At 54.0% G+C, this 18186-nt stretch overlaps 1 protein-coding gene across 1 annotated transcript in view; it reads left to right on the forward strand.

The window, feature by feature from the left end:
- The window catches only part of ASTN2 (astrotactin 2), a 551498-nt gene that overhangs the window by 518797 nt on the left and 14515 nt on the right, over nt 1-18186 (forward strand). The window contains exon 20 of the mRNA XM_065418613.1: nt 17163-17263. Within this exon, the coding sequence (XP_065274685.1) occupies nt 17163-17263 (101 nt within the window). The remainder of the gene's footprint in view (nt 1-17162; nt 17264-18186) is intronic.

Raw genomic sequence — 18186 nt, forward strand, 5'->3', positions numbered from 1 at the left:
CAGTAGTTCAGGGGCGTGAATGCGTCTCCCCCATCTCTCACTGAGTGCTCTAACCTACAGAGTCAGCGTCTTGTTCTCTGGGCCAATGAATATTTAATTATTTATACAAAGTGGAACAGCACCAACAGGAGCGACTAACTCTATAGCCCAGAGTTTTGGGCCTCGTTCAGAGAAGGGACCCCCATTTCCCCAACCACTGGGCTGTTGGGTATTCTAGGTTGGGACTGTCTCTCAATCTCTCCTATTTTTTCTTGAAGCATGTCGAAAGGTCTAGTTTTCATACTGAGGTGGGACACATCTTGAAACCTTGACATTTTTTGACGAATTGGAATTCTTCTTTTCCCGCCAGTTGTCGTCAGTGGTCATCCCATAACTGAATACCCATTGTGTCCATATCCATACATGGTTACTTAGCATCGATATATGGCAAATGATGGGATTGTTTATTTGGACTCTTTTCCCATGGCCCAGGCAGTTAGGTCGTGATATCCCACAGCATCTAGCAGTTGCGGGAGCCCAAAATCTGCAGTAAACAGCAGGGGCAGGAGAGAGCCAGAGTCAAGCATGTGGAGTGTCAGAGAGATGCAGTGGTAGGTTGGGCCTGCATCCATGTCATCATGTGACAGAAACAGCTCAGCTCCCACACTAAGTGCGGTTGGGTTGGCTCAGTTTTTGGCTGCAGCACTGCCCACCCCAGCCACTCAAAAATCATGAAAATGACTTAAAAATCATGGGATTTTAAAACATAATAATATGTTTTGAGCTCTGTTTATTTGCCTTCTGGTTTTTGAGCCTTTTGGGTTTTGCATTTTCAACCTGCAACTACTAGGCCTAGAAACTTACTTTTTGTTTTTTATTGGAAGCTGAGATTCTCCCATAATCATAGGACTCCAGGAGCTGGGGGTTTAAGAAAAGCACCAGACTAGTGATAAAATTGCAAGAGTTGTAAATTTTGGACGGGAAACCTGTCATAGCATCTCTCAAGTGCTACAGGAAGTTACATTATGTTTCAGCAGAAGGTGGTCTTCCATCTAAGTCGTGAACTAGTTTCCCAGCATGATGGTAGGGGGCACTGTGCTGCTGGAGCTACTATCTTTTGGGAAAACCAGATATTCTAGCATCACGTTTTTAAAGGCATCCTGGCCGTTTTTATGAGCTGGGTTTTTAACCCTGATTTCCTGGACAAATCTAAATCAGGAAATTGCATTCTGCTTCCCTACATGTCCCCTGCAGCTCCTGCAGAATATACACAATCATAAGTCTTGAGAGGCATTGCTGTGTTTGCCATTCAACAGTTGCTGCATTTCACCCCAGAGGTGGCTGCATAGCAATGGGTGGATGGAGCCAAATATTTATTATTCATATAAAAATAATGTTAATATTATTCTACCAAGAGCATCAAAGAGGAAAAGAGCCAGGTGTGCGATGCTGGCTGGGTGGCCTATAACCCACTGGAGACCTGGGAAAACACGAGGAGACCCCAAAGAGGAAATCTTAGCCTTAAATGCCTCTGTGTTATGGTGCAAGCCCTGCCCCATCTTAATGTAAGGCATTTCTGATTGACGGGCGTGTAGAGTAATGCCTTGAGCATGGGGCTGGGAGCTGCTGAGTTCTAACCCTGACTCTACACCTGTTGTCTTGGGGAAGCCACTTAGTCCCACTCTTTTGCCTTGGTTTCCACAGGAATCATTTAATGGGCCAAATTCAGTCTTGATGTAAGTGGGCGCAACTCTGTAGACTAGGGTTGCCAACCCTCCAGGATTGGCCTGGAGTCTCCCGGAATTGGCACTGATCTCCCGGCAATGACTGAAAGCAATCCGGGAGATTTGAATAGGTTATTTTAAGAAAATGACATTACATCACGTTGGGAGGGGAGGGGGGAAAGTCTCCCGGAATAGCTTCAGTCAGAGTTGGCAACCCTACCACAGACTTCAGTGGAGTTGCACCCATTTCCAGCGGGTCTGTGGTGGCCCCAAAAGTTCGGGATGGCCTAAATAGTAGTCTAGTGTCTCTCCACTCAGCCTAGGAACATACAGTGCATATCACATGTCTGCCTACACTATCCCTCCCCCATCCCCAACCCCCCATACACACAGAACATACGCATGGAAAGAGCCTTTCTGGGTTTTCTCCTTTTTCCAATGTCTCCATTAGGCTGGCGAGATGCAGATGGACAGTGTAAAAAGGCTGGGCTGGGCTGGGCAGCAGCTCCAGGGAGCCTGTAACTGAGAGATTCCCCCTAGCCATGCACTCCAACAGATGAACTGATGGCTAAGGAAGCGCTCTGGCTGATTTACTCAGAGCTGGACTCCAGGGCAGGGTGTGCTCGGCTTGAGTCCTTCCCTTAGCCCTGCTTCCCTTTTATTTTCCTCGTGCCTACGCTCCAAACAGTCCCCTCCACCAGGCTGGATGCAGTCACCTTGCTGCCTGCCCTGCCGATTGCCCTGGTGTCTGCGGGCCTTATCGGCTTCATTTCCTACCAGGGCGATCCTCATTCTCTGGCACCAGCAGGGTCTCCTTACCTCAGCTCTGCCAGGTCAAAAGCTCTGCAACCACTTGGCATGAAGTTGTGCTCTGGCCGTGGGATTGTGGCTGACTGGCAAGACAGCAAGTCTCACTGGGTACAGCAGGTTGGCTGGTGTCCGCGGTGGGACCCGTGTGAAGGTGATTAGACACAGGTTCCATCTGAGGAGTTCGATGGAAGGCGTTGACTAGTGTCAAAGGGAGTCCTGGTGCTGGATCAAGGACCTGTGGTGGGTGATCCCTGTGTTTCACCCCAGACCCAGGTGAATCGATCCTTTCCCAGTCATTCTACCCCTCCACAGGCTTTGAGGCGGATGCACCATTGTGGTAACCTGTGGCAGCCCAGCCTTGTTTCTACTCTCTCCCACTGGGAGCCCAAGTGAAGATGCTCAGTTGCAGTGATTGGCAACTTTCTGAGTCTTTGAGGTGATGTCTGGAGACATCTTCTCCACCCAGGGACTGGTGTAGTTCAAAGCCCAGATTGATACTGCTCCTGGTTAACCATCACCACTGATTGCCCTGCGCTGGGAGCGCTCCTGACAGCTTTTGTGCCATCTGTCCTCCTCAGTGCTCATAGAAAACAGCTGCTGTTAGATGCCCATGGTCTGCACCCTAGAGGGCCTGGGGGAGGGCGGGGAAGGAAAGGGAAACAGACAGACACACACAGAGTTAAAATCCCATCCGAGAGCTTATGGAAAAGTTTGAAAATTCCCCCCACCCCCCAAAAAATAAAATAAATGAAAATGTTTCAGTTTCCAAAAATAACTAAAAGCTCTCCCACAATAGTTTGTTGTTCAGTTGTTTTCAATTTTTGGTTTTTCATTCATTAAAAAAAGAAAGAAAAATTTAAAATTTCCATGACAAAAATTGGGGGAATTGTTTTGTAAAATTCTTTTGATGTTTTTCATGGAAATCCTGCCCCTTTCATCCCTTTGCTTTTCCTCTCATGCAGGGACCTCAGCTTCCCCTCCCCCATGCAAAATATGCCCCTCATTCTATCTGCTTTTGGTTCAAGGCTGATAACAGAACAAATAACACCTAGCTCTTCTAAAGTCTCTTTGCATCTTCAGATTTCAAAGAATTTTACATTATCAGTAGCATTATCCCCCTTTCATATATAGGGAAACTGAGGCACAGGGCAGTGAAGAGACTTGCCCAAGATCACCCACAAGCCCAGAACAAGGAATTGAACCCTGGTCTCCTGAGTCCCAATCTAGTGCCCTATCTACTAGGCAGCACTTCCTTCTGTCACCTTGCCCATAGAGACAATCGAACAGGGCCAAACTTACTAAAATTCTCCAGAGCAAATTCAGCAGCTCCTGCTGCTCTCTCCCTGTGGGAGATTGATGTTCTCGTGGGGATTCCAGGGCTCAGGGGCTCTCGTGGCACCTCTGCCTGCATGAGGGGCTGTAGAATGACCTCATGGATGGTCCTTCCCCCAACTTGTCCCACAGGTTCCATTTGTTTTCAGTGGGCATCCAGCCTCCCTTCACATCACGATCAGGAATTGCATTGGCATTCATTTTTCAGCGCAAGTTGCTGGTTAGAAGAACGCGATTCTGATCCTGATATCTGGTGTCCCACTGCTCTTGGACGGTGCTTCTGTCACTGTCTTGCCTGTGCACCTGGAAATCAAATACCCGCAAGCATTAAAAAAAACCCAAACTGTCCAGGAAAGGATTTGCCCCCCCCCCCCCCCCCCACGCTTTACCCCACAACGGTACTAGCAGCTCGAGATTTCAGTGTCGACAGGACCCCTCCCGCCAGTGTGTGAGCTCGGTGTCCGTGTGGGCTTTTTAGTGGGGCAGGCAGGGACGGTTCGCCGTTTTGCACCTCTCTTGATTCCTGCTTCACTTTGCTTCAACTGTGCGAGACCCAACGCAGGCTTTAGCGATGGAAAGAACCTACAAGGTCACCTCTAGCCCCTGCTCTATCCCGGCAGGATGGGTTCCTACATTCTATTCGGGAGCACCATCTCCAATCTAGAAATGGGGTCTACTCCATTTGGCAGACTGCACAAGAACATAGGACTGGAGGATCTCCCAGGTTATCAAGTCCAGTCCCCTGCTACCCCATCCTATAATGCCACCTGTCAACACAGTCAACCCTCACGGCTAGCAGAATGTTCCTGATACCCAGCCTACGTTCTCCTTTGCTCAGCTTCATCCAGGCAGCTTTAGTTTAGTCAGAGCTGCCGCTTGCCCCCCTAAGCAATTCTATGCACTCCTTGATGTTCACAGCTCCCTGGTGATAGAGCATGATGGTGGGGGGGACTGGAGGGAAGAAAAGGGGATTCAATCCATTTCACAGCTCGCCCCACAAGGCAGGTTTTTATCCCCACCGCTTCAGGTTACTTTCCAACGAGTTCACTCTCCTTTGTCGCTCCCCCCAGAAATGCACAAAGCGTCAATTCAGTGGTTGCTGCAGCCGGAGGGCTGTTTTACTGATGGCAGCGGTGTCTTCCCTATGTAAAGACACCCACACACAGAGCCAAGTGCAGAGATGAGCATGGCAGAGGGTCTCTTGGGTTTGCAGCACTAAATAGCAGAAATAAATTCAGTCCTCTAGTTGCCCAGTCCTCTCAGTAGTGGCATTTACCAGTGGGCCTCCGGTGCTCTGGTGTGCCACCCGGTCTTGGAGAAAATGAAATTGTAGGTCAGGGGGTGTTTTCCTGCTTCCAATCATAGGTGTGTCCGTGCAGAAAGTAGAGTAGGCTAGAAAAGGAGAGAGGGTGAATGGGGATGGCTTCTGTGACACACGTTAGGGGCCTCGGGCCAGTCACTGCGTCACAAAAACCACCAGCACAGTTAGTGCCCATAGGCCCAGCTCAGGAAGGGGCCCTTGTTTCAAGACCGACCACCTAGAAGTGGTCCTAGCAGGTCTGTGACATGGGACAGCCGGCAAAATTTTCCCTGCTGCTGTCCCCTTTTCTAGGGATAGTGAGTTTCACTCTCCAGCCCTGTCAGTCCTGCGCCTTTTGAATTTATTTGCTGACTTTTAAAAGAGGGAGCAGAAAAAAGAGAGCAGAAAGGGAAAGAGAGAGAGAGAGAACCAAAGGGGAAAATAAAGGTCAGGGAAATGGGTCAGTGCACCATCTCATTTCATCTCTTCCCTCCCTTTCCTGCTGGGGTCTCCCGGAGAACCAGATGTGGTTATTTTGCTAGCACTGCACGCCTGCAGAGCGATTCTCTCCATCACTGAGGTGTGTGCTGAGCCAGGCAGCCCTTCCGAGCACTGCATGTAGGCGCTACTGAGGATATCGAGGGCCTCAATATAAACCCCCTTGATGAGTGTGAGTGTAAGAGCCAACTGTGAACAAGAGAAGGAAATGGCTACTCCCCACGCAGAGCAAAGAGAGCTGGAGGTGGAGGCAAAAGGCCGAGTTCCAACACTTCACCTGGGACCTTGCAAATCAGGATCCAACACAGTGACAGACCTGGAGAGCTCAAAAGCACGAGAACAGAAGATTAACTGGCAGCTGCTGCTTCCTGAAGATCTGGGAAAGCAACCTGCTTCGGCGGCGTGAGGCATGTTCATGCATAGGTCTTTTTACCCTGTAATCACAGGCGGATGTGTGAGCGTTACTGGCCATGCCAAAAAAACAAAGGAAAACCTGGGAAACAGAATTGAATCTACGCTGCATGTATGCACCTATCGTGGCCTGAATGGCTCAGGCGATTTGCACTGGGATGCAGAGCCTTTCCCTTCCAGGTCACTAGATCTCCTCAAGCCCTATGCTGATCATGATTCAGAGTCATTCCCACCTGACGGCCGTTCAATAACGTGTATGTAATGCGCTGTTGGATCTCAGTCCAGTTGGCATTCGTCACACCCTTATTGGCAGTCTCTGAGCAGAGACGCCAAAGACTGAATGAGTCTGGAGACCAAACTAATCTCTCAGCCTTCGAACTGCAAGAAGAGGTGGAGCCTGTCGGTGGGGTCACGTAGAGAAGCTTATGTTCCTGCGGCCCATGTTGTACTTGGACTGTGAATAAACAAAGAGCGTCGCGCTCCCAAGCTGAGCCACTCACCAGCACCAAATTGTTGCACAATTTGGGCCAAATCCAAAGGTGATGTGATATTTAGAGTTTCCTACACTCCATTAGAATCCCTCATACTTACATGTCAGTATCTAAGGGAGAGAATGTTGAGCATGTCTACACAGTTTGGGCACCGATTTAATTAAATTAGAAACAGATTGAGATAAATTGTCACCACCACCACCTATGTGTGGACACTCTTAAACCTATTAACGAATGATTGAATTTGGTTTAGTTTAAATCGATTACACATCACCACACAACGTTGCACCAGTTAGACTCGCTTGTTTCCAGATCACCCCTTTGGCTACACCACAGCCACTGTGTGTGTGTGGCGCAAGCCCTGGTGTGACGTGCATGCTGGGAGGGGCCAGGAAGGAGATGGAAGTGACACCAATTTAGGGCACGGCTACACGAGAGAGTTCCCAGCTGCGCCGCTGTAGGCGCTCGAATGTAGCTGCTCTAAGAGCTCTCTTGTCAGTTTAACTACTCCAGCGCCCGCGAGCAGCAGTAGCTGTTTGGCGGGAGAAGCTCTCCTGACGACAAAATGCTGCCCACACCGGCGCGTATGGCGGTGTCACTTCCGGTGATTTATTCACACGTGCCGAGCAACATAAGCTATGCCGACGTAAGCTGTAGTGTAGACATAGCCGTAGGCTCCTTCTAGAGTCAGGGGAGGGATAGCTCAGTGGTTTGAGCATTGGCCTGCTAAACCCAGGGTTGTGAATTCAATCGTTGAGGGGGCCACTTAGGGATCTGGGGCAAAATCAGTACTTGGTCCTGCTAGTGAAGGTAGGGGGCTGGACTCAATGACCTTTCAGGGTCCCTTCCAGTTCTATGAGATAGGTATAGCTCCATAAATTTTTTTATAGAATTACTGAGGTTCAGCTCTGAATTTGGCTCTTTAACTCAAGAACATCTGGCTCCCCTCTACAGAGACTTCCCTTTGAAAATGACCAGAAATACCATGGATTGCAGTAGCTGGACGGCTACAGGTTGGAAATGTTAACAGCTGAACTTAACAACCTGGATGGCAGAATAGCTGATGTGGGGTGACCTTTGCTCCATGCAAAGGATGTGAAGTCACAGAGTGGAAATGCTGCTTTCCATCCTGTCTATAGTAAATGAATCATTCCCTAGTTTAACAGAGGGTCTCACGACAGAGAACCTACAGGCTAAAGCGGCTGGCTAATTGTGTTCCGGACACAAGAGTTTTTTGCATTTGGGGACTTCTGGACATCGTGAAGGCCTCTCAATGGCCAACGTGTTGGAAAATGACATCTTTCAGACATAACAGTGAGGTCCTGGCCGCTCATTAAAGATGCCACACCAGCGCTGGTGTTTGCAGCACTCAGAGCTTGGCTCAATGTGATATAACGGCCTTTCTTCTCTTTCCATGTCCCATAGGAGCAAATCATTTCATCATCGCCCTGTGGTACTGTGTCACCACTTTTATTATTGTGTCATATCGTGACATAGCCTTATCCCCCCAGGAATGCCCAAATACATTTTGGCCTCCTTAAACTCAGCAACTAACCTGAGGGGGGACCTTGAAATCAGCACAGGTGGCTGCTGTGATGTGAGTGACAGATTGCAAGAGGTATTGATGGCAATGCTCCGTTAGGACACACGGAGTCCATTGTGCCCAGCAACTCCAGTGTATTCTCCAGTGTTCAGGACAACCTAGTTCTAAATATCTGAAATGTGGTTGCCGCTACTTCCCTTGGAAGACTGTTCCACAGTATGAGCTCTCATTGTCAGGACGTCTTTCCCCCCGGCATACAGCCTCAGGGCCTTTTCGTAGCTAATTCCTTTGCTCCTAATTTGCACCCTCTTGGACCACACCCTGAACAATTCCTCTCCTCTTCCATTGTGTAGATCTTCTTTTCCTTCTGTTGTTTATTTACCATATTATAGCCCTGCTGCCATGCCCAGCACTGTACCCAACCGAGGAAAACACCCCAGCCAAGTTAGAGATTCCTGTTGAGTTTACACTCTAATGCAGGGCTTGGCTACACTTGAAAGTTAGAGCGCATTAAAGCAGCCCCAGGCGCCCTATCTCCCGACCCGTCCACACTGGCAAGGCACGTAGAGCGCCTGGACTCTGCAGCTCGAGCGCTCCTGGGAATCCACCTCAACGAGAAGCATAACGCTTGTTGCACATCGGCTGAAACGTCCCAGCGTTAGTGTGGATGAGGTGTTGCATTACTGCGCTTTGATCGGCCTCCAGAAACGTCCCATAATCCCTTTAAGTCAAGTGGCCACTCTTGTCATTGTTTTGGAATCGGCTGTGGGAATGCGGATATCCCCTTTCAAAGCTCCGTTTCTGACAGCCGGCGTGCTTATCTGCTCCGGGACAAAGCAACCGTTAGTGTGGAATGCTGCTTGCTGTGAGTGTGTGAGAGAGAGGCGGGGAGGAGAGGGGTCTGAACTTACAAGACAGCATGTTGATGCACTCTCAGCACCCCAAAAACCCACTCTCTCTCCCCCCACATACACACAACACACTCCCTGTCACACCCCACCCCCCACATTTGAAAAGCCTGTTGCAGCCACTTGCACGCTGGGATAGCTACCACAATGCACTGCTCTTTGTGGCGTTTCAAGAGCTGCTGATGTAGCCACGCCAGCGCGCTTCCAGCTGACAGTGTAAACACTCGCCAGCATTTTCCCTGCTGCGGTCTCCGAAGGCTGGTTTAACGCCCAGTGCTCTACATCTGCAAGTGTAGCCAGGCCCTAATGCAGGGGTGGCCAACCTGAGCCTGAGAAGGAGCCAGAATTTACCAATGTACATTGCCGAAGAGCTACAGTAAGACGTTAGCAGCCCCCCATCAGCTTCCCCTCCCGCACTCCCAGCACCTCCCACCCACCGGCAGCCCTGCTGATCAGCGCCTCCCCCTCCCTCCCCGCACCTCCCAATCAGCTGTTTTGTGGCGTGCAGGAGGCCCTGGGGGGGGGGGGAGGAGTGAGGGCATGACAGGCTCAGGGGAGGGGGCGGGAAGGGGGGGAGTGGGGGCAGGGCCAGTGGCAGAGCCAGGGGTTGAGCAGTGAGCACCCCACGGCACATTGGAAAGTTGGCGCCAGTAGCTCCAGCCCCGGAGTCAGTGCCTATACAAGGAGCCGCCTGTTAACTTCTGAAGAGCCGCATGTGGCTCCGGAGCCACAGGTTGGCCACCCCTGCACTAATGTGTACAAGGGGTAAGAAACAGGTGGTGGAACACAAAGCCAGGCAAAAAACGGCACGGCGGGTTCCAACCCTTCCCCCTCGGAGGCTGCGAGGGATTTCAAGGGGAGCAAGAATCAAGTCCTTTATGGGTTGGGCTCATTATGACCAGGATACTCCCTGTGATTCCTGAGGTGAGATTTCAGAACCTCCTTGAAGGACAGGAGGGTTGTGGCTTAGTCCAGTGGCTCTCAAACTCGGGCCGCCGCTTGTTCAGGGGAAGCCCCTGGCGGGCCGAGCCGGTTTGTTTACCTGCCGCGTCCGCAGGTTCGGCCGATCACAGCTCCCAATGGCCGCGGTTCGCCGCTCCAGGCCAATGGGAGCTGCAGGAAGTGGCGGCCGGTACGTCCCTCGGCCCACGCCGCTTCCTGCAGCTCCCATTGGCCTGGAGCGGCGAACCGCGGCCACTGGGAGCTGCGATCGGCCGAAGCTGCGGACGCGGCAAGTACACAAACCGGCCCGGCCTGCCAGGGGCTTTCCCTGAACAAGCGGCGGCCCGAGTTTGAGAACCACTGGCTTAGTGGACATGAATAGTTTGTTTGTTTTTATTCTGACACAGTTAACCAGAGCCAGGTTAGACTGTGCTGGACATAAGGCCCTCTGCCCATTTCCGCATAGTACTGAGGGAACCCTGCTCTAATAAACCATGGTCCAGAAGGCTGTGTACCTTTTCTTAATTAACCCAGCCCTGCCAGCGTTCCTGGAACTGGTGACTGAATAACTTTCCCGTTGTGTCAGGGTGAGCTCAGTGACGAGTCAGGCAAGATGCTGGTCTGAGCCTTTGACATCATCCAACGCTGCTGAAATATTTTAAACACTCTTCCAGGCAGAGATGCCACCTTCTGACCCCCCCTGCGGTCGAAGAGATTATGTGGGCACTAATTACAAAGTGCTGCAATTACGTGCTGATAAAACCTCTCGGCTTTAAAGGAAAATGCTGTGGCACAGATTGGAGTTTGACTGACTGAATGGCTACAGCTGGGGCAGAGGTTAGGGATTAACTTGTGTTCGCACGTTACAAAAATAAAAAATACCACGCGCAGAAACGAACGACGCCAGGATTGCCCTGAAAATCAGCTGGCGGGAGAAATGTGTGGTTAGCTCTTTTTGCAGCGTGTCACCTTTGTGTGAAGCTATTTGTGGAGAAGGAGGAGTGTTGTCCAGCAATTAGAGCAGGGGACGGGGAGTCAGGACTCCTGGGTTCCATTGCTGGTTTTACCACCGCCCCACTGCAAGTCGCTCAACCTGCAAATGTCCCAGTTCACCCCACTATAAAATGGGCCTCATTGTTCCTATGGGCTGCAATGGTTTTTCATATGCTGTGACGCTCCCAGTCTAAATAACTTCAGGTTTAGATTAAGGGACCACAGTAAAAGGGTAAAAGCAGTGTCTCTGTGAGAGAGCACAGCCTGGGCTTCTCCTCTGTAACATGCTGCATCAACTGAGCTTCGCAAAATGGCAACTGTCCCTGTGGGCAGGCAGACTCCTTGGCAATGTATAGACAGAACTGCGCCCATGCAGACCCCAGATATAGTTAAGAAAGGACACTGCTTGCACTGATGGAGCATATCCCTTGCTTGGAAACACTGTTAGCTGCCGTGGTGCAAATGGCAGCTTTCCTTGTCTACTCTGGAGGTGGGCAGGACATAGCTACATAGCTTGATGGCCCTCAATGGCTGAATTGGGGCTAATCCCAGACAAGGCCAGTGTGTGGGAAAGAGCAGAAGCCAGTTCATATGTTGCGTATGCGTGGGTGCGTACATGCTGTAGCTGGAGGTTTACATTCCCAGTCCAGGCAGATGTACATGTGCTAACCGTGATTGAGCTTGGACGCTACAAGCAGCAACATGACCAGGGCGGCGTGGCTAGTCAGAGCAGTGTGGCCAGAGCACCGTGGCTAGCCAGAGCAGCGTGGCCAGAGCGGCGTGGCTAGCCAGAGAAGCGTGGCCAGAGCGGCTTGGCTAGTCAGAGCAGCGTGGCCAGAGCGGTTTAGCTAGTCAGAGCAGCATGGCCAGGACGGCGTGGCTAGCCAGAGCAGTGTGGCCAGAGCGGCGTGGCTAGCCAGAGCAGCGTGGCCAGGGCGGCGTGGCTACCCAGAGCAGCATGGCCAGGGCGGCGTGGCTAGCCAGAGAAGCGTGGCCAGAGCGACTTGGCTAGCCAGAGCAGCGTGGCCAGGGCGGCGTGGCTAGTCAGAGCAACATGGCCAGAGCGGCTTAGCTAGTCAGAGCAGTGTGGCCAGAGTGGCATGGCTAGCCAGAGAAGCGTGGCCAGGGCAGCGTGGCTAGTCAGAGCAGCGTGGCCAGAGCAGCATGGCTAGTCAGAGCAGCGTGGCCAGAGCGGTTTAGCTAGTCAGAGCAGCGTGGCCAGGGTGGCGTGGCTAGTCAGAGCAGCGTGGCCAGAGCGGCGTGGCTAGTCAGAGCAGCATGGCCAGGACGGCGTGGCTAGCCAGAGAAGCGTGGCCAGGGTGGCGTGGCTAGCCAGAGCAGCATGGCCAGGGCGGTGTGGCTAGTCAGAGCCGCATGGCCAGAGCGGCTTGGCTAGCCAGACCAGCAGGGCCAGGGCGGCGTGGCTAGTCAGAGCAACATGGCCAGAGCGGCTTAGCTAGTCAGAGCAGTGTGGCCAGAGTGGCATGGCTAGCCAGAGAAGCATGGCCAGGGCGGCGTGGCTAGTCAGAGCAGCGTGGCCAGAGCGGCGTGGCTAGTCAGAGCAGCGTGGCCAGAGCGGTTTAGCTAGTCAGAGCAGCATGGCCAGGACGGCGTGGCTAGCCAGAGAAGCGTGGCCAGGGTGGCGTGGCTAGCCAGAGCAGCATGGCCAGGGCGGTGTGGCTAGTCAGAGCAGCATGGCCAGGACGGCGTGGCTAGCCAGAGAAGCGTGGCCAGGGCGGCGTGGCTAGTCAGAGCAACATGGCCAGAGCGGCTTAGCTAGTCAGAGCAGTGTGGCCAGAGTGGCATGGCTAGCCAGAGAAGCATGGCCAGGGCAGCGTGGCTAGTCAGAGCAGCGTGGCCAGAGCGGCATGGCTAGTCAGAGCAGCGTGGCCAGAGCGGTTTAGCTAGTCAGAGCAGCGTGGCCAGGGTGGCGTGGCTAGTCAGAGAAGCGTGGCCAGGGCAGCGTGGCTAGTCAGAGCAGCGTGGCCAGAGCGGCGTGGCTAGTCAGAGCAGCATGGCCAGGACGGCGTGGCTAGCCAGAGAAGCGTGGCCAGGGTGGCGTGGCTAGCCAGAGCAGCATGGCCAGGGCGGTGTGGCTAGTCAGAGCAGCATGGCCAGAGCGGCTTGGCTAGCCAGACCAGCAGGGCCAGGGCGGCGTGGGTAGTCAGAGCAACATGGCCAGAGTGGCTTAGCTAGTCAGAGCAGTGTGGCCAGAGTGGCATGGCTAGCCAGAGAAGCGTGGCCAGGGCAGCGTGGCTAGTCAGAGCAGCGTGGCCAGAGCGGCATGGCTAGTCAGAGCAGCGTGGCCAGAGCGGTTTAGCTAGTCAGAGCAGCGTGGCCAGGGTGGCGTGGCTAGTCAGAGCAGCGTGGCCAGAGCGGCGTGGCTAGTCAGAGCAGTGTGGCCAGAGCACCGTGGCTAGCCAGAGCAGCGTGGCCAGAGCGGCGTGGCTAGCCAGAGAAGCGTGGCCAGAGCGGCTTGGCTAGTCAGAGCAGCGTGGCCAGAGCGGTTTAGCTAGTCAGAGCAGCATGGCCAGGACGGCGTGGCTAGCCAGAGCAGTGTGGCCAGAGCGGCGTGGCTAGCCAGAGCAGCGTGGCCAGGGCGGCGTGGCTACCCAGAGCAGCATGGCCAGGGCGGCGTGGCTAGCCAGAGAAGCGTGGCCAGAGCGACTTGGCTAGCCAGAGCAGCGTGGCCAGGGCGGCGTGGCTAGTCAGAGCAACATGGCCAGAGCGGCTTAGCTAGTCAGAGCAGTGTGGCCAGAGTGGCATGGCTAGCCAGAGAAGCGTGGCCAGGGCAGCGTGGCTAGTCAGAGCAGCGTGGCCAGAGCGGCATGGCTAGTCAGAGCAGCGTGGCCAGAGCGGTTTAGCTAGTCAGAGCAGCGTGGCCAGGGTGGCGTGGCTAGTCAGAGCAGCGTGGCCAGAGCGGCGTGGCTAGTCAGAGCAGCATGGCCAGGACGGCGTGGCTAGCCAGAGAAGCGTGGCCAGGGTGGCGTGGCTAGCCAGAGCAGCATGGCCAGGGCGGTGTGGCTAGTCAGAGCCGCATGGCCAGAGCGGCTTGGCTAGCCAGACCAGCAGGGCCAGGGCGGCGTGGCTAGTCAGAGCAACATGGCCAGAGCGGCTTAGCTAGTCAGAGCAGTGTGGCCAGAGTGGCATGGCTAGCCAGAGAAGCATGGCCAGGGCGGCGTGGCTAGTCAGAGCAGCGTGGCCAGAGCGGCGTGGCTAGTCAGAGCAGCGTGGCCAGAGCGGTTTAGCTAGTCAGAGCAGCATGGCCAGGACGGCGTGGCTAGCCAGAGAAGCGTGGCCAGGGTGGCGTGGCTAGCCAGAGCAGCATGGCCAGGGCGGTGTGGCTAGTCAGAGCAGCATGGCCAGGACGGCGTGGCTAGCCAGAGAAGCGTGGCCAGGGTGGCGTGGCTAGCCAGAGCAGCGTGGCCAGAGCGGTTTAGCTAGTCAGAGCAGCATGGCCAGGACGGCGTGGCTAGCCAGAGCAGTGTGGCCAGAGCGGCGTGGCTAGCCAGAGCTGCGTGGCCAGGGCGGCGTGGCTACCCAAAGCAGCATGGCCAGGGCGGCGTGGCTAGCCAGAGAAGCGTGGCCAGAGCGACTTGGCTAGCCAGAGCAGCGTGGCCAGGGCGGCGTGGCTAGTCAGAGCAACATGGCCAGAGCGGCTTAGCTAGTCAGAGCAGTGTGGCCAGAGTGGCATGGCTAGCCAGAGAAGCGTGGCCAGGGCAGCGTGGCTAGTCAGAGCAGCGTGGCCAGAGCGGCATGGCTAGTCAGAGCAGCGTGGCCAGATCGGTTTAGCTAGTCAGAGCAGCGTGGCCAGGGTGGCGTGGCTAGTCAGAGAAGCGTGGCCAGGGCAGCGTGGCTAGTCAGAGCAGCGTGGCCAGAGCGGCGTGGCTAGTCAGAGCAGCATGGCCAGGACGGTGTGGCTAGCCAGAGAAGCGTGGCCAGGGTGGCGTGGCTAGCCAGAGCAGCATGGCCAGGGCGGTGTGGCTAGTCAGAGCAGCATGGCCAGAGCGGCTTGGCTAGCCAGACCAGCAGGGCCAGGGCGGCGTGGGTAGTCAGAGCAACATGGCCAGAGCGGCTTAGCTAGTCAGAGCAGTGTGGCCAGAGTGGCATGGCTAGCCAGAGAAGCGTGGCCAGGGCAGCGTGGCTAGTCAGAGCAGCGTGGCCAGAGCGGCATGGCTAGTCAGAGCAGCGTGGCCAGAGCGGTTTAGCTAGTCAGAGCAGCGTGGCCAGGGTGGCGTGGCTAGTCAGAGCAGCGTGGCCAGAGCGGCGTGGCTAGTCAGAGCAGCATGGCCAGGACGGCGTGGCTAGCCAGAGAAGCGTGGCCAGGGTGGCGTGGCTAGCCAGAGCAGCATGGCCAGGGCGGTGTGGCTAGTCAGAGCCGCATGGCCAGAGCGGCTTGGCTAGCCAGACCAGCAGGGCCAGGGCGGCGTGGCTAGTCAGAGCAACATGGCCAGAGCGGCTTAGCTAGTCAGAGCAGTGTGGCCAGAGTGGCATGGCTAGCCAGAGAAGCGTGGCCAGGGTGGCGTGGCTAGTCAGAGCAGCGTGGCCAGAGCGGTTTAGCTAGTCAGAGCAGCATGGCCAGGACGGCGTGGCTAGCCAGAGAAGCGTGGCCAGGGTGGCGTGGCTAGCCAGAGCAGCATGGCCAGGGCGGTGTGGCTAGTCAGAGCAGCATGGCCAGAGCGGCTTGGCTAGCCAGAGAAGCGTGGCCAGGGCAGCGTGGCTAGTCAGAGCAGCGTGGCCAGGGCGGTGTGGCAAGTCAGAGCAGCGTGGCCAGGGTGGCGTGGCTAGTCAGAGCAGCATGCTTAGCCATCTGAGCACAAACCTATCTGAGACCCCTGGTATGTATTCAGGTCACCAGCCTGTACCGCCGCCGGCGGCGCCGCAGCTACGCTGCTATTTGCAGCACACTAGCTCAATCACAGCTAGTGCCTGTACATCCGCCCAGGCTGGAAATTGCCCCTTCAGCTGCGATCTAGATGTGCCCGCATGGTAGCGAGCCCGTCCGCGGGGATGTTACTTCTGACACAGCCAAGGATGCTATGGACTTGGACCACAGCGAAGAGAACACGCAACACAGTCCGGATCCCACTTAAGCTTCAACAGCTTTTAAAAGAACAATTTTCACTCTCTCCCGAGAGCCGTTGGGTTTGACGTTAAGATAATAAGCTGGGCTGTGCTATTTAGTGGCCCGATCTGGCTTCAGTCCGCGGGTGCCCCGTCACTGGGTGTCTCAGACCTCCAAGGCGGCCAGGTAAGTTCCTGCACTTTGTCAAAGCCAGCCCAGGAGACGTGCGTTGCACCGCCTGGCTCTGAGTGGATAAATATGGAAAGCTGCCCACTGGGAGCCGCGCGGAGGATTATGCTGGGATTTACCCGATCCCCAGCTGATAAGACGCTCTCTGTGTTTTACGCTGTAAACCTCTGATCAGGACACTCGTTGCTCAAAGCCAAAAAAAAAAAAAAAAAAAGGCCCAGGGCCTGTTTGATCAAAGCTTCTTCCAAGCACAAGCGCCGTATTTTCCTGTCAGATGCTCTCCATTAGTTTCAAGTGTGAAATCAACACTCTCAGCCGTTCCCAACCCCTCTCTGGCTTGAGAATGGAGAAAAGACAACCTCCAGGTCTATTCAAAGGATGCATGCAAGCTGCTGCTGCCACCTGTTTGGGCATTTAAGAGAGGAATTACAACCTCTGTTACTTAAGGATGGAGGTAGAGGCAGTGTACTCGCAGAAGCTAGTGTCCTGGCGCAGTTGCAGTGCGGCAGGGGAAGCAGCCCCCCTAGATGACAGGTTTCAGAGTAGCAGCCGTGTTAGTCTGTATCCGCAAAAAGAACAGGAGTACTTGTGGCACCTTAGAGACTAACAAATTTATGCTCTAATAAATTTGTTAGTCTCTAAGGTGCCACAAGTACTCCTGTTCTTTTTCCCTAGATGACAGTGGCTTTATACAGCTGCAGTGCAGCGGGACACCTCTCCAGTGCCCCTGTGTAGATGCAGTGAGCAGGACAAGGCATTCCACAGACCGTAGTGCCTTTGCACAGATGCAGTGAGGCCTTGGCAGCTTTCCTTCTTTGTCCTCTTCATTATAAATTCTACTGTTCTCTTCTCCCCCACTCAAGCTGCCAGAAGTGGACGCAACGAACTTGGACCGAACAGTTCATTGCTCTTTTGGAGCCTTGTCCATGTACCGTCGCGGAGCTGGGGTGGCGGCTAACATTCTCTCTGCCTTCCAGATTTACCCTCTATGCTGTGGACACCCGAGGGAGGCATTCAGAGCTGAGCACAGTCACCCTGAGAACAGCCTGCCCACTGGTGGATGACAGCAAGGCAGAAGGTAAGAGTTCAATCTCCTCATTCCCGTGCTCCCAGACCTGGGAGAGCTCTCCTGTTAATCTCTCCTTTTTCCCACTTCCCTTGTCCACTGTCCTCAGAGACATGGCTGATTGCCATGCTACCAATGATGCAGCGGAGAGGAGGAGAGAAAAAAGAAAAGAAACAACAGTAAGAGAAGGGGAGAGAGATACTGAAGGAGACGTTAAAGGAGAGTGAGGGCTTGTCTACACGAGGACACTTGCGAAAGTTAATTGAAATTCAGTATTAAAGTCGCCTACATTCGATTTTTGCTTAATTCATTTGAATGACAGCATTGACACGGGGATTTAATTTGGTTTAACTAATCCACTTTAAAAAATAATTTGGATTCGCTTTCTTGGGTGTCCCTGGGTAGACAAGCCCTGAGAGAGAAAGAACAAGGGATGAAGCTGGAATAGCCAGACTGTTCTGAACAGCAGTAAGAGAATGAAGAGCCAAACAGGGGCATGCAGAGTGCATGCATGATCAAAAAGCTCACAGTCTGTCTCATGTGTGTGATCTGTTACTGCAGGGGTTTGCCACCTTTTTTCCATTTACGGACCCCTATAAAATTTTGACTAGAGGCGCGGACCCCTTTGGAAATCTTAGGGTACGTCTTCACTACCCGCCATATCGGCGGGTAGCAATCGATTTATCCGGGATCGATATATCACGTCTCGTTAAGACGCGATATATCGATCCCCGAACGCGCTCACTGTCGACTCCAGAACTCCACCAGAGCGAGCGGCGGTAGTGCAGTCGACGGGGGAGCCGCGGCCGTCGATCCCGCGCCGTGTGGACCCCAGATAATTCAGTCTAAGATACTTCCACTTCAGCTACGCTATTCACGTAGCTGAAGTTGCGTATCTTAGATCGACCCCCCCCCAGTGTAGACCAGCCCTTAGA

Source organism: Emys orbicularis, chromosome 18 (assembly GCF_028017835.1).
Source record: "Emys orbicularis isolate rEmyOrb1 chromosome 18, rEmyOrb1.hap1, whole genome shotgun sequence".
Taxonomy (NCBI): Eukaryota; Metazoa; Chordata; order Testudines; family Emydidae; genus Emys; species Emys orbicularis.